Source organism: Carcharhinus amblyrhynchos, chromosome 28 (assembly GCF_965287045.1).
Source record: "Carcharhinus amblyrhynchos chromosome 28, sCarAmb.v2.hapA, whole genome shotgun sequence".
Lineage (NCBI taxonomy): Eukaryota > Metazoa > Chordata > Chondrichthyes > Carcharhiniformes > Carcharhinidae > Carcharhinus > Carcharhinus amblyrhynchos.
In genome coordinates this window covers 8,658,987-8,673,488 of record NC_137351.1, presented here as the reverse complement: position 1 = coordinate 8,673,488, position 14,502 = coordinate 8,658,987, and the positions used below count along the sequence as shown (strand labels likewise).

The 14,502-nt window shown below is 44.9% G+C and overlaps 1 protein-coding gene across 6 annotated transcripts in view; it reads left to right on the top strand.

Moving 5' to 3' along the window:
• Positions 1-14,502, top strand: part of LOC145359417 (synaptic vesicle glycoprotein 2B-like) — a 142,846-nt gene that overhangs the window by 110,583 nt on the left and 17,761 nt on the right. For all 6 annotated transcript variants that reach the window (XM_080213961.1, XM_080213956.1, XM_080213957.1 and 3 more), the window contains 6 exons: positions 1,222-1,355; positions 3,607-3,696; positions 4,806-4,916; positions 6,734-6,822; positions 9,953-10,117; positions 12,293-12,426. In XM_080213961.1, the coding sequence (XP_080070087.1) occupies positions 1,222-1,355; positions 3,607-3,696; positions 4,806-4,916; positions 6,734-6,822; positions 9,953-10,117; positions 12,293-12,426 (723 nt within the window). The remainder of the gene's footprint in view (positions 1-1,221; positions 1,356-3,606; positions 3,697-4,805; positions 4,917-6,733; positions 6,823-9,952; positions 10,118-12,292; positions 12,427-14,502) is intronic.

Below are 14,502 nucleotides of genomic sequence, written 5' to 3'. Positions count from 1 at the left end.
TTGTTGGCACAGCTTATTTTTAATTTGACTAAATGCGTCTTAAAATCTACATTGATTTTCAGCTATTGCCAGTGTGGGAGACAAATTATACAGAGAAGATGTCTAAACTGAGCATAAAACCCACTACATCCGCATTTTCTCTCACTTACTGATGTTTATAGTCGAGTGGGAGCCTTTCACTGGTTGCTTTATTTCAGGGGGAAACTTTTCTTTTGAGGGTACCTTCCTCCGTCCCCTTTCCCTGTGCCATGCACCATCCAAAGTCACGAGAAAGTGACTAGCTCCTGGCGGCTGATGATAGATGTTCTCAAACCCTGGCATTAGAAGGGGGCAGGGGTACAAGACAGACCCAAGGCTGGATGCCCCTCTTTGGAAGTCCCATCCTTCCTTATGGGGCAGAACGTGAATTTCCCACCTGAACATGACTGAGAGGTGAATTGAGAATGGTTAGGCTGGTGGCACAGTCTTGTGCCCAACTGCTCCAACAGGCACGGTGACACCAGCACGCCTGGACTTTTCTGAATTTTCACCCAAAATCGTATTGCAAAGAAAGCAATGTTTAGTATTCACTTCAGGCCTGTCTCATCTCTTCCTCCTGATAATTATCTGAAGATGAACACTGCTGAGGTGACCCCTTGCCGTCAGTATTCAGCTGGCATTTACTGTTCAGGCTTAGACATGAAGAGCTGTTACGTGGGCAAGATAACGCTGGAGCCCGTGACGTGCATCCTCATACGAGCCAACCCCTTCGGGAGATGTGGGAACAAGAACCCAACATGAGGCAAATCCCACCAATGTTTTAAGTTTATTTATTAGTGTCACAAGTAAGGCTTATATTAACACTGCAATGAAGTTACAGTGAGGATCCCCACGTCACCACACTCTGGAGACTGTTTGGGTACACTGAGGGAGGATCTAGCACGTCCAGTGCACCCAAGCAGCACGTCATTCGGACTGTGGAAGGAAACTAGAGCACCCAGAGGAAACCCATGCAGACACAGGATAACGTGCAGATTCTGCACAGACAGTGACCCAAGCTGGGAATCTGACCCAGGTCCCTGGTGCTGTGAGACAGCAGTGCTAACTGTGTCACTGTGCTGCAGTAGGATCTTGTGATCAAAGTTGAAGGAGCAAGAATTGCCAGCCGTTCTTTTCCTTTGCTCATGCTGGCACAGGTGACTGTGTTGCTTTACCTAACTGTTGTCTTTCTGTCTGTTGCAGGCTGGGGTTTCAGCATGGGCACGTCCTTTCAGTTCCACAGCTGGCGTCTGTTTGTCGTAGTGTGTGCTCTGCCAAGCCTCTCCTCCCTAATTGGCCTGCTGTTCGTGCCAGAAAGCCCACGCTACTTATTAGAGGTGAGACAACCTGCAACGTAGAAACTGCACCAGGTACATTAGTTGCCAGGAAAGACAACCTAACCCACTCTGGATATATTGATCCTTGAAAAATTTCCATTTAATCTCTAGAGGTTCAAACTACTCCATGTTGCACATTAGAATACATGTGCCAAAAGATGAGTTTTCTAATTTACCTCTACTGAGAGATCTACATTTGCACGGAGCATGGATCAGTGATGGGGATATTGTCGATCCGAACCTCCAAACCATCACCTCATTCAGCACCGCTCGCTACTGGGGGCACAAGAAAAATCCAGTAAATATCAGTGTGAGATGTCAATGAATCACGCAGCGTCGCAGAGCAGAGAAGATTAAGAGGAGATTGGATGGAGGGTTTCAGTACAGTAAAGCAGAAGAGTTTCCACTGGCAGAAAGGTCAATAACCAGAGGACTGACGCAGAGTTTGGATGGTTGACTAGAGCACCAAGAGTGACATGAGAAACCCACTGCCCGACCAGTTAGTGGAAGCAAATTCTGTAGCAATTTTCGAAAGGGAATTGGATGAATACTTGGTGGGAGAAAATCTACAGGGCTTTGGGGAAAGAGTAGGGGAAGTGGGGGATGTGGCAGTAAAACTAGTTGATCAGCCTTTTGAAAGCACGGGCAAAGGAACAATAGGCCAAATAACCTGTTCTGTCTCATTTCATGATACTCTGATTTATTGGAATCCATTTGGTGCAATGAGTTAGACCAGAGGGGCAGAATTTTCCCGGGAGGTTGAGCTCGGCATATCCTCCAGCCACCCATTGGTTTACACTCTTGTCCATATTCCCTTTACCAGGCAAATGGGCACTGAATGCCGTTCATAGGACCACTGATCTGCTCAACCTGGGTGTGCGGAAGGATAGCCATTGTAATAATGAGCCAGTTATCCAGCTTTTAAGGATGTGGGCTGTGAGGATAACCTTTGCAAGGCAGGTTATGTTTTAATATTCCAAATGATGCAGCTACAATGCACAATTCTCAAAGAACTCACAAGAACAGGATCCTTGAGGCCTTGAGAAGGGGCTTTGGGCTTTAGGACACAGTTCATTTCAGATTTATCAGTTTGTACATTTTGGGAATTATTTTCCATTGTGGTTCTCTGGATTATTTGTTGCAACTTCTCCAGAAATCCCAGAGAAAGGCATTTTTCCAGGGTAAATGAAGATCTTTTGCCAAAGTTACAGCAGAGAACCAGGGTAATCTCCTCTCTCTCTACGGCTGGGGAGGTGGGTGGTGAAATCTTTTACCTACCTCTGATGAAGAACAACTACTTTGCATAGCAATGACCAAATCGGGACCTATTAAATCGTCCATAAGACTGAATGGATGTTGACACAGCCGCAGCCATATCTGTGGTAGGGGATACAGTGTTCAACAAAATTCGCATGGACTCCAGCACTTATCCCTAACCGAGACTTTGGCAAGGATTGGATGGAGATTGGGAATGGTGACTACGTATCTGCTTTAAGAGGCAGTCTTGGAGAATCTGTGTGGAAATGCTGAGAGGTTCACGGGCAACATTCTGCAGTTGAGGGGTATGATGAATCATGGCACTGCTTCCATCAATGGGGGAGAGGGAGTGGGCAATGTACAGTGAGCCAGGGTCAGAAGAAGGTATGGGCCAAGGTGGGACGTAGAGTTGGAGGGGGTTTCAGAGGTTGGCGAGGTGGAGTTGTAGTGAGAGAGGGTAGGGTGGCCACTGATAGATCAAGAAGAACTGCTTGATGGATGAGCTAGGACCAGTTGGCAAGTCCTTAGAACAGCAACGAGAGAAACAAGCAGGCTGAATTCCTTAAATAGAGGTAAACACAAAATATTGCAGATGCTGGAATCTGAAACAGAAACAGAAAAATGCTGGAAAATCTCAGCAGGTCTGACAGTACCTTTAGAGAGAGAATAGAGCCAATGTTTCAAGTCTAGATGACCCTTCGTCGGAACTCTATTCTCTCTCTACAGATACTGTCAGACCTGCTGAGATTTTCCAGCATCTTTCTGTTTTTGTTGAGGTTCATCTCCTTGCCGGAATTCTCCAGCAACTCAGGCCCTGCCATCATTGCCAATGAGAATGGGAAATGTGGTGCTCAGCTAAATTTCCATTCACAACAGCGGGACTGGAGAATCCTGGCCACGGGTGAGGCCGGAGAATTGGGAGAATTCTGTTCCATTGGCTTTGAGATTAATCCAGAATTCTAAGGACTTTTTTTTTGTTATTTCTGCCGAATAGATTGGGAAGCACGATGAGGCTTGGATGATTCTAAAGCAGATTTACGACACAAACATGAGGGCGAGGGGGCACCCGGAAGCTGTCTTCACGGTGAGCTGAAAACAAACTCAATGACTGGATAATTGGAGATGATGCTTGTTTTTTATTGTCCTTTTTATTTTTATTGCCACAATCTCCTTATTTTTAATGTTTCCTTATCTCAATTATTGTTTTAAGATTAAAAACAGAAAATGTTGGGTAAACTCAGCAGCTTTAGCAGAGTCTGTGGAGAGAGTTAATGTTTTGAGCGCATGTCACTCCTCTTCAGAGCTCTCTCTAGCTCTCCTTTTCTTGCTCTCTATCCCATTCATTCTATTCACCTTCCATCTCTCTCACTCCCTCCCTCTCCACCTTCTCTTTGTATCTACCAACTCTCCTATACCTATCTTTCTTCCATACTTCCCTGTCTCTATCACTTCCTCCTCTGCCTCTGTTACCCATTTCTATCACTCTTTAAGCAGGGTATCTGGTCTCAACGCTGATGGAATTCTCTGCTCCTGCTGCAGTGAATGGAGATTTGGCTGAACGCTAAATTCTCTGTCCTCGCTTGCAGTAAGAAGTCTCACAACACCAGGTTAAAGTCCAACAAGTTTATTTGATAGTAAACTCACAAGCTTTCGGAACGCTGTCCCTTCATCAGGTGAGAGACGAAGGAACAGCGTTCCGAAAGCTTGTAGGTTTACTACTAAATAAACCTGTTGGACTTTAACCTGGTGTTGGGTGACTTCTTACTGTGTTTACCCCAGTCCAACGCCAGCATCTCCACATCATGTGGTGGGGGCTTGAACAGGTAGAGAAGATCGGCCTTTCTCTCTTCTCTCCAATCCCTGTCCTTCCTTTGTTTTCTTCCTCTTCTCTCCTCTTTCCCCAGTCTTCCTGTCTTTCTCTCTCCCCTCGCTCCTTCTGCTTCCCCTCTCACTCTGTCTCCCTCTCTCCAGCTTTAGCTACCCCTTTCCTTATACATTCTGACTGTACCCGTTTCGTCCCCTGACAAGCCTGACTAACAGCCAGCACTGGGAAACCAAATCTTCTCAGCTGAAGACCAGCAAGTATAAACCTGACTGATGTAACTGCGGGAAATATTTCTGCAACTCAGCGAAGAGGGGGAGAATGGGAGAATATTAGCAACAAAAACAAATGCACATTTAAATGTTTTCCAGGTATCCCACATAAAAACCCCGATACAAATGGATGAATTCATTGAGATTCAGAGCTCAACTGGAACTTGGTTTCAGCGTTGGTTGGTCAGAATTATGACTGTCGTGAAGCAGGTCTGTATGAATCCAGCACACTGAGATAAAAAGCTTTCTTCTGCTGACTTATTATTCTGAGACTTGCCAGAGGGATGTCTGCTAACCACTTACTGATTTTAACCTTAAACTTTAAAGAGGCAAATTACTTGGGGAATAAAAAGATCCCAGAAGACTTGGGCATTACTGTAATCACAACATCTTTCTCGAGAAGTGAATCAGCCTCATATTTACCTCAGTGTGAATTCTGTCACCACAGGGCTTGTGAGCCAAAGAGAGACGGCCTGGAACTTCATCTCGATGTTGTCTGTGGGAGTTTGCACTAGGCGATGCCTAGAGGTATTATCGCTAAACTATTAATCCAGAAGGCAGCTGGGGATCCAAGTTCGAATCCTGCCGTAGCAGTTGATGGTATTTCAATTCAATAAGAAAATATCTGGAATTAAGAATTTACTGCTCACCATGAAACCATTATCGAATGTCGGAAAAACCCATCTGGTTCAGTAATGTTCCTTGAGGGAAGGAAATCTGCCTTCCTTACCTGGTCTGGCCTACATGTGACTCCAGAGCCACAGTAACGTGGTTGACTCATAACTGCCCTCTGAAATGGCCTAGCAAGCCACTCGGTTCAAGGGAAACTGGGGATAGGCAATAAATGCTGGCCCAGCCAGCGATGCCCATGTCCCACAAACAAGTAAAACAAAACTACTTGCCTATGCAGCAATTGCATGTGGCAAGAGATCGGTTAACTGCCCACTCCAGGTGGATCCCAATAGCATGCCCCATACCTGAGGTCACGTGACCCATTCCCTTAAAGGGACATGCCCCAACATATATTACAGGGTTCAATCGCAATTGCAGCTGAGTTAGACTTGGTTTCTGCCTCCTGACTCGCGGTAAAAAAATCAAAGCACTTTACATGTAGTTCAGTAAATAATCACCAAAAGCCCTGCCTTCAGCAGGAGAACTCAACAATGAGAGAACATAATCTTTCTGCACTGTTTCCTCGTGAGGTATGAGTATGTGCCACAGCAGAAATATGTTTTGCACTTTGCAATGTTGCTGGTGATAACATCCCGCAGTGGCATTGTGAATCGCACTGGTCCATTTGTCACAGCATTGACTCTGCCTTATTTTTAGCAATGGTTCACAGTAAGGCTGCTGATGAGATTCAAATGTAAATTGTTGGAATTGCCACCCCAAAGACGGTCTTTAAGATATTTTAAAAAAAGCCCTCAGTGTCTCCGAGACTGTCACCTCATGAAGGTTTGGCAGCGCAATCCTTTTCTTTATTCATTCATGGGACATGGGTGTCACTGGCTGTCCAGCATTTATCGCCCGTCTATTTATTGCCCAGGAGTTGAACCCAGGTCGCCAAAACATTATTTTGTTTTAATTCATTCGTGGGATATGGACTTCACTGGCTGGCCAGCATTTATTGTCCATCCCTTGTGCTGAGTGGCTTGTTTGACCACTTGCTCGGTTACAGAGGGCAGTTGAAAGTTAACCACATTGCTGTGGCTCTGGAGTCATCTGTAGACCAGACTGGGTATGGACAGCAGATTTCTTTCCCTAAAGGACTTAAGTGAACGAGGTGGGTTTTTCCAACAATTGACAATGGTTTCATGGTCATCAGTAGATTCTTAATTTCAGATTTTATTTATTTCATCAACTGCCATGGCAGGATTCGAAACTGAGTCCCCAGAATATTAGCTGAGATTCTGAATTAATATCACTAGGCCATCACCTCTCTATCACTCACTTTCTGAGGTGTGATGTGGCAGTTATGGGACAGAGGGTGAATGTTCTGTTACATTAAAGTTCCAATTGTTTTTCAGGTGTGGCAGAACATGTTGCTTTGTTTTACACCCAAGTACAGGATGACAACTCTGTTCCTGGCAGTGGTTTGGTTCACCCTGTCCTTCAGGTTGGTGTTAATGAGAACTATCTACTGTGAGAAATGATTCAGCCTTTCATTTTGCTGTGCTCCTGGGAATGGAATTGGATGCTCGGGGTGGGATTTTTCTGGTTGGTCTTGCTGGCGGAACCTTACAATCCCACTGACTCCCTGTGGTGGGCCGGGTAAGCCATGCAAAAGCCCATAGACATAGCGGGATTGGAGAATCCCACCAGCGGCCAATGGTTCGCTGCTTCCGCTGCAGGAAAATTAGCCGGGGAGATGAGGAGGGGTGGGGTTTGTGTGGGACGGAAAATCCCAGTCTCAGTATCAGCAGGAAACCAGTGACGTACAGAGTTGGCTTCTATCTGCCCTATTAAACATGAAGGGGGCAATCTTACTGAAGAAAAATCAAAGAGCTGAACGAGTGGGAAAACAGGAGAGAGTTGCACCCATTTTTTGGGCGAGCTCTCAGACATTTGTACCACTTAGAGAAAAAAATGAGGCAAAGTGTGATTCTCGCCAGTAGGGGGAGCGGATGGAGTCTATTCACGCCAGATAGCCAGCTACTACTGCTAGAGGGTGCCATTGTGCACGAGCCTGATCTCCCAGTGTACTCTGTAAAGTGTACACGGTGCACTAGGAATCTGATCCACCTCCAACCCTCCTGGTCATCGCACCCCCAGACCCCCCCCCCAATCACCATTCCCAATCGTGCCCCCTCCTGCCCAATTGACCAACGAGGCGAGCCTGTGAGATTGCCCCTGAATTGTAAAGAGAAGACTGAGGGGATGACCTGATTGGCTTCTTTAAGATTATACAGGTTGCTTAAGTAGATGAAGAGAAGATGTTTCCCTCTGTGGGCACGATCAGAATGATGGGGTCATAAGTTCAATAATGGATCTGGGACAAACTCCTTTGCTGATAAGAGTCTGACACTTAGAGAAAAAAATGAAGGAAAGTGTGATTCTCACCAGAAGGGGAAGTAAACAGAGTCTATTCATGGACAGTTGTTGAGGCAAATAGTGTAAATGTATTGGGTAAGTGTAAAGCAGAAACGAATAGAGGGATATGTTAATGGGATGAGATGAAGGGGGCTAGGAGGCAGCTTGTAAGAGCATAAACATCAGCATGGACCAACTGGGCCAAGGGGCCTGTTCCTACACTGTAAATATTCTGTAATATCTGTGGGCCAGATTCCACACAATTAGATGTGGAGTAAGGCTCCTCCTCTGTTTTGTCATTCAGCATACTGAACTTAGTTAGATGCAAAAGAGTGTTCCCTTAGACCGTTTTGGGCAGGCAGTCATGGGGCAATTGGGACTAGCTGGGAGGGCACCATGGTCGGCATGGACCGATTTGGCTGAAGGACCTATTTTGGTGCTGTATGCAAACACCAGTTGGATTATGTGCAATGCAAAGCTTTCTCCAGCTGTAGCATCAAACATTTGGGGTCAGATACAGCCTGAGACAGTTGTGGAGTCAGATTCCCTCTGGTCTGCATCCATTGCTTCCACTTTCAGAGGAATGCTCCCGCAGTGTGACCCTTTTCCATTTCTTATGCCAACCATCTCATTGCCTCCAAGCGTATTTTGCCAAATTAATGCCAATTAGTGCCAAATTAAGGGTAGTTCATGCTGAGCGCCCCTGCCCATTAGGAACCAGATTAAGACTGATCAGAACACATTTCAGTTCACCACAGCAATTGGTAGAAAGAATAAAAAGCGTCACACAAAATAATGGAAAGGTTTGTAAATTTACCATCAATTAAGGGAGCTCGGAAGAATCAATTTGAATAAAATCTGGTGGGAAAAGATAATGGTTTGTATAACAGGATCTCAGACAACAGAATTGTAGAAATCTACAGCACAGAACACAGCCATTCAGCCCATTATGTCTGTGCTGGTTCTTTGAAAGAGCAGCCATACATAATCTAATGTGACTAATTTCACTAACTTGGGGTTTCAAGTAGAGTTGAATCTGTGATTGGCTCCCAACTAGCTTTCTACACCAGAGGAAGCTGTCACCGGATGATAACCTTTGTCTTTCCCAATCTGTAGAAAGTTGTCACAAAAGCAGCCAGATAACTCATTCCATTGGCCTTTTCTAGATAGTTGTGGGAAGACAGCAAGATAGATGGACAGATAGTTAAGATGAGAGACGGTGTGATGAGTATTGATTTCAACTGAATGAGGAAGTGGGAAGGACAAAGGGTGTGGGATTAATGGATTTGGATTTTCAAAACAGGGGAGGGAAGTTCAGAGGGGAACAGACCCCAGCGTCAATCGTAGGAGAGAAGTTCAGTCTAGGATGAGAGGAGGATCAGCTATCAGAGAGAACATTTTGCAACTGATCTATTCCTTGAAATGTAGGAGAATGGGGGGTGACTTTATTGAGGTGTATAACATCATGAGGGATGTAGATAGGATGAATGTAGATAGGCTTTTTCCCAGGGTAGGGGAATTGGAAACCAGAGGACATAATTTAGGGGAAAGATTTAAAAGGGACCTGAGGGGCAACTTCTTCATGCAGAGGATGGTGTGTATATGGAATGAAGTAGTTGAGGCAGGTTCAGCAGCAACTTTTAAAAAGCATTTGGATAAGTACATGGAATGGAAAGGATTAGAGGAAAATGGGCCAAACGTGGGCAATTGGAACTGACTGGGAGGGCACCATGGTCGGCATGGATTGGTTTGGTTGAAGGGCCTACAGAGAGCTGTATCGCTCTCTGATTCTATGGCTCGCTCAGGTGCAGCTTGTAAAATCCCACCCGGGGCCAACAGAGAATTCGGGGCGGGCGTGGCTGTAAAATTCCAGCCTTTGACTCTATGATAAGTTTCCCAAACAATGTCTAGCTACACAACAATCCACACCTGGAGATGATCTCTACTTTGAAACGTCAGAAGAATTAACAATATATTGCCACAATAATTTCCAAGAATAATAATCCATGTCAACTAATGTGCAGAATGAATTACTGATCTCAGACAGCTCATGCCTTATACGAGATGAGAGAGCCAGTTAGAGTCTGGAGTTCTCATTGAATGGAATCTTATGACTATTAGAGTCTCTTCATGTCACACAGTATTGCCCATTAACTAATAAGAGCTTTGGAATTGTGAGTTGAACCCTATTCAGTTTGGCCTGTGCTCTTGTTCAGCTATTATGGACTGACAGTGTGGTTCCCGGACATGATCAAGTACTTTCAAAATGAAGAGTATGAATCCAAAATGAAGACATTTCATCAGGAGCGAGTTGAAGACTTCACCTTTAACTTCACACTGGAGAACCAGTATCATACAGAAGGAGAATACATCAATGTCAGGTGAGCTACCGTAGGATGTGAGGTCTGAACAATGCGACAACAATAACCCAACCCGCTCTCCAAAATCACCCCCAAATATTTTATATGTAGCACATTTCAGGCTCCCTATTACCTTGTATGTGACGCAAAACACCTTAGCTTGTGTCTTGGGGGGCAGCATGGTAGTACAATGGTGAGCACTCCTGCCTCACAGTGCCAGGTACCCGGGTTTGATTCCTGGCTTGAGTCACTCTCTGTGCGGAGTCTGCACATTTTCCCTGTGTCAGCCTCTGGGTTTCCTCCGGGTGCTCCAGTTTCCTCCCAGAGTCCGAAAGATACGCTGGTTAGGTGCAGTGGCCGTGCTAAATTTCCCCTCAGCATACCTGAACAGTGCCAGGGTATGGCGAATAGGCGATTTTCATAGTAACTTCATTGCAGTGTTAATGTAAGCTACTTGTGCCACTAAACTTGTCACACATTTCATATGTTTATTATCCTGCATTTAACATCAGCATAGCCAGACATACATAAATGTGTCAGTTGCTATTACTTTAATCCGCTGCACTGCGTAATCACACTATAAAATCTCACAGGGTAATAGCTCACAGCAAAATCTCACTGAAAAAAAAATCCCACTACAAAACTTGCACAGTGAAGGTTGAGTGAGCGCCCCAACAGCTCTAACTAGAGAACCATTGATTTGCCAATCACAGATTTTTTTCTTACTTCTTACCAGTCACAACAACTGCCCATGCCTGACATTGCTCAATCAGGTTTCGGATCTGTATTGCTGAGAGTTCCAGCTCTCAAACGAAATCGTGAATCTGTGCTGGCAGCATCTGGAGGGAGTGCAACCAAACAGCAATTGGGTTTTCAAACTTGAGACATCGGAACGCAAAGAGATTATGACCAATTTGTACATGGCAATGCTTACTACCAGCTGCTGTTTTGACAGCCACATTGCTGAAGGGGTGCTACAGTTATATAGAGTGTACAGTGGAATTTCAGAATAAAGAACAAAGAAAGTAACAGCACAGGAACAGGCCCTTTGGCCCTAGGGTGATCCCAAAGGTGGGAAACTACAAGGAGACTTGAGACTATTACTATTGAGCAAAGAAGGCTAAGGCAATTTTTTAGAATTATGAATTGTTTTGACAGATTGAATAAGGAAATATAGAATTCCTACAGTGCAGAAGGAGGCTATTGGGCCCATTGAACCTGCACTGACAACAATCCCAGGCTCTATCCCCATAACCGTATGTGTTTACCCTGACAGTAAGGGTAGGACTTTCTGGCCGTACTCAGCCTGAGACCGGGAAATCCCGCTCGGGGTCATAAAATCATAGAAATCATAGTAACCCCACAATGCAGAAAGAGGCCATTCGGCCCATTGGGTCTGCACTGATCACAATCCCAATCCCATCCAGGCCGTACCCCCATATGCCTATATATTTACCCACTAATCCCTCTAACCTATGCATCTCAGGAAACTAAGGGGCAATTCTAGCAAGGCCAATCCACCTAACCTGTACATCTTTGGACTGTGGGAATAAACCACAGCACCTGGAGGAAACCCACGCAGACACAAGGAGAATGTGCAAACTCTACAAAGACAGTGGCCCAAGCCAGGAATTGAACCCAGGTCCCTGGAGCTGTGAAGCAGCAGTGTTAACTACTGTGCTACCGTACTGCCCAGTCAACAGACCTTTGTTTGTTATTATTCCCAGATGGGATGGGAAAATTCCGCCATAAAGGGCAATTTAGCACAGCCAAATCAACCTAACCCACACATCTTTGGAGTGTGGGAGGAAACCGGAACACCCAGGGGAAACTCAGGCAGAACGTGCAAACTCCACACAGCCAGTGACCCAAGGCTGGAATTGAACCTGGGTCCTGCCGCTGTGAGACAATAGCGCTAACCATCATGCCATCGTGCCATCCCAATATGATTTTATCTTTTCTTGGGAATCACCAATGAGTGGGTCGTTAATTTGAAAAGTCACAAATCCAGAAGTTAGGGATTTAGTTGCAGTGAATGTGGTTAGAGCATGGACCACATGGTGCAGTTGAGGCCATTGTATCTTTTAAAGGATCGCATAAATATAAACTCTAAGCTGTTATGTGACACGGTGCAGTCTGTGCGTGTGATGCCCTGAGCCTATGCGTTTCTCTAATTGCCTCTTTATTTCTGGATAGATTCATTGGAATTAAATTCAAATCTGTGACGTTTGAAGACTCCCTATTTGAGGAATGCTACTTTGAGGACATCACCTCAACGAACACTCACTTCAAGAACTGCACCTTTACAGGGACTATCTTCTATAACACAGGTCAGCCTCTGGGATTGGGGGTTGGGGAGATTCGCACTCCTGTCTGTTTAAACCAGGTTCCATAGGGGATCTGAGGTGTGGAGTGATAGCTACCTCTATTTGCCAGTGGCACAGAGAGATTTCCCATTCCTACACTCATGCTGACTTTATTGTAATGCTAGTAAATGGAATAAATCTTCCCTAATCTATCAAGGCCTGTGAATTCCCTGCCCAGTGAAGCAGTTGAGATTACCTCATTGAATGTTTTTAAGGCAAGGATAGATAAATTTTTGAACAATGAAGGAATTAAGGGTTATGGTGAGTAGGTGGATAAGTGGAGCTGAGTCCATGAAAAGATCAGCCATGATCTCAAGAGGCCTACCCCCGCTCCTAGTTCTTATGTTCTTCTGTTCTTATTATAGAACTGTTCTTATTTTCTTCCCTGCCCATGAATGTGCTGATTCTTGCTGGTACTGTCAACATTCAGATAATGCAACCATTATCACACACAAGTCTAATTGGTGACTGTTGGCGGTGATGGAGGGGCACCATTTGTAAGTGGCATTTCTGGGCAGTGGTCAGTAGCTGGTACCCTGGCTGACATCTTCTAACTACCTAGCTGGGTCCAGCTGGATCACCTCAGCTGCTATTCCTCCGGGAATCAAAGAGCTTTATTATTGTTCAATCATGGGATATGGGTGTTCCTTGCAAGATCAGCATAAATTGCCCATCGGAGTCGCCCTGGTGGAGGAGATGGTATGCTCCATTCCTGCAGCACTACAACCTTTAAGTTGTTGGAACACCCACAGTGATAATGGGGTGGGAGTTCCAAGATTCTGACCCAGTGATGACGAAGGAAATGTGTCCAAGTCCAAGTTTAACTTGGTTGGGAATTTGGAGTTAATAGTGTTCCCATGTATCCATTACCTTTGTCCTTCTAGATGGCGGAAGTTGTAAGTTTGGGAATTGTTCTCACTGAGGCATGACTGTGTGGGTTTCTTCTGGGTGATCCAACAGTCCAAAGATGTGTGGGTTAGGTTGATTGGCCATGCTAAATTGCCACTTGGTGTCAGGGGGACTAACTAGGGTAAATACATGGGTTTACGGGGAGAGGGGCTGAGAGGGATTGTGGTTGGTGCAAACTTGATGGGCCAAAAGGTCTCTTTCTGCACTGTAGGGATTCTATGAAAATAAAGAGGGTTAGCAGCACAATTAAAATAGCAATAAACTCTTAGATATGTAACGTCATTTTCTCAATGACGTTATACTCCTGTTTCTAATTCAACTCAGTTTTAAGATAGGATGAACGCAATGATTAAGATAGCACAAAAAAAGACATAATTAAAAATGTCAGCAATTTATTCATTTTCCAGGCAGACTTGATTATATCCCTGTCACTTTATATAGCAAAGTAATTAATTTTTAACAGATGGTGTGGTTTATGATGTCTTCGTTAATCTAATAGGTTTTTATCACTTGATTTCATTTTATCTCAAAAGGTGGAAAAGTTCAGCTATTCTTTAAATCCGATACTGGACTCTGTACTTTTTCAGTATTCCAATAATACTAATTGAAATAAAAAGGCAGATTTTCCTATGATTGGATCTAAAATAGTTGACCACCCAGAATGCTTAGAAGCAGGGAAACTGGGCAAGGGCATAGAGAGGTGGGAGGTTGCAGAGGCTATAGCATCAGCAGTGTTAGAGGTATTGAGGTGACATGGTCGCTCGCATTGCTGCCTCACAGCTCCAGGGACATGGGTTTGATTCTGGCCTCGGGTCACTGTCTGTGTGGAGTTTGCACATTCTCCCCACGTGTGCGTGGGTTTCCTCTGGATGCTCCGCTTTCCTCCCACAGTCAAAAGATGTGCAGGTTAGTTGGATTGGCCATACTTAAATTGCCCCTTGATGGTTACCCATGGTAAATGTGCGGGGATGGCGGGTAATTTGCCTGGTTAAAATGCTCTTTTGGAGGGTCAGTACAGACTCAATGGGTCATATGACTTCCTTCTGCACTATAGAGATTCTATAGATGGGATAAAGAGAGACAGAGAAAGAAAGAAAGAGAGAGTGAGGCAGGTTTAGCATGTTGGGAGAG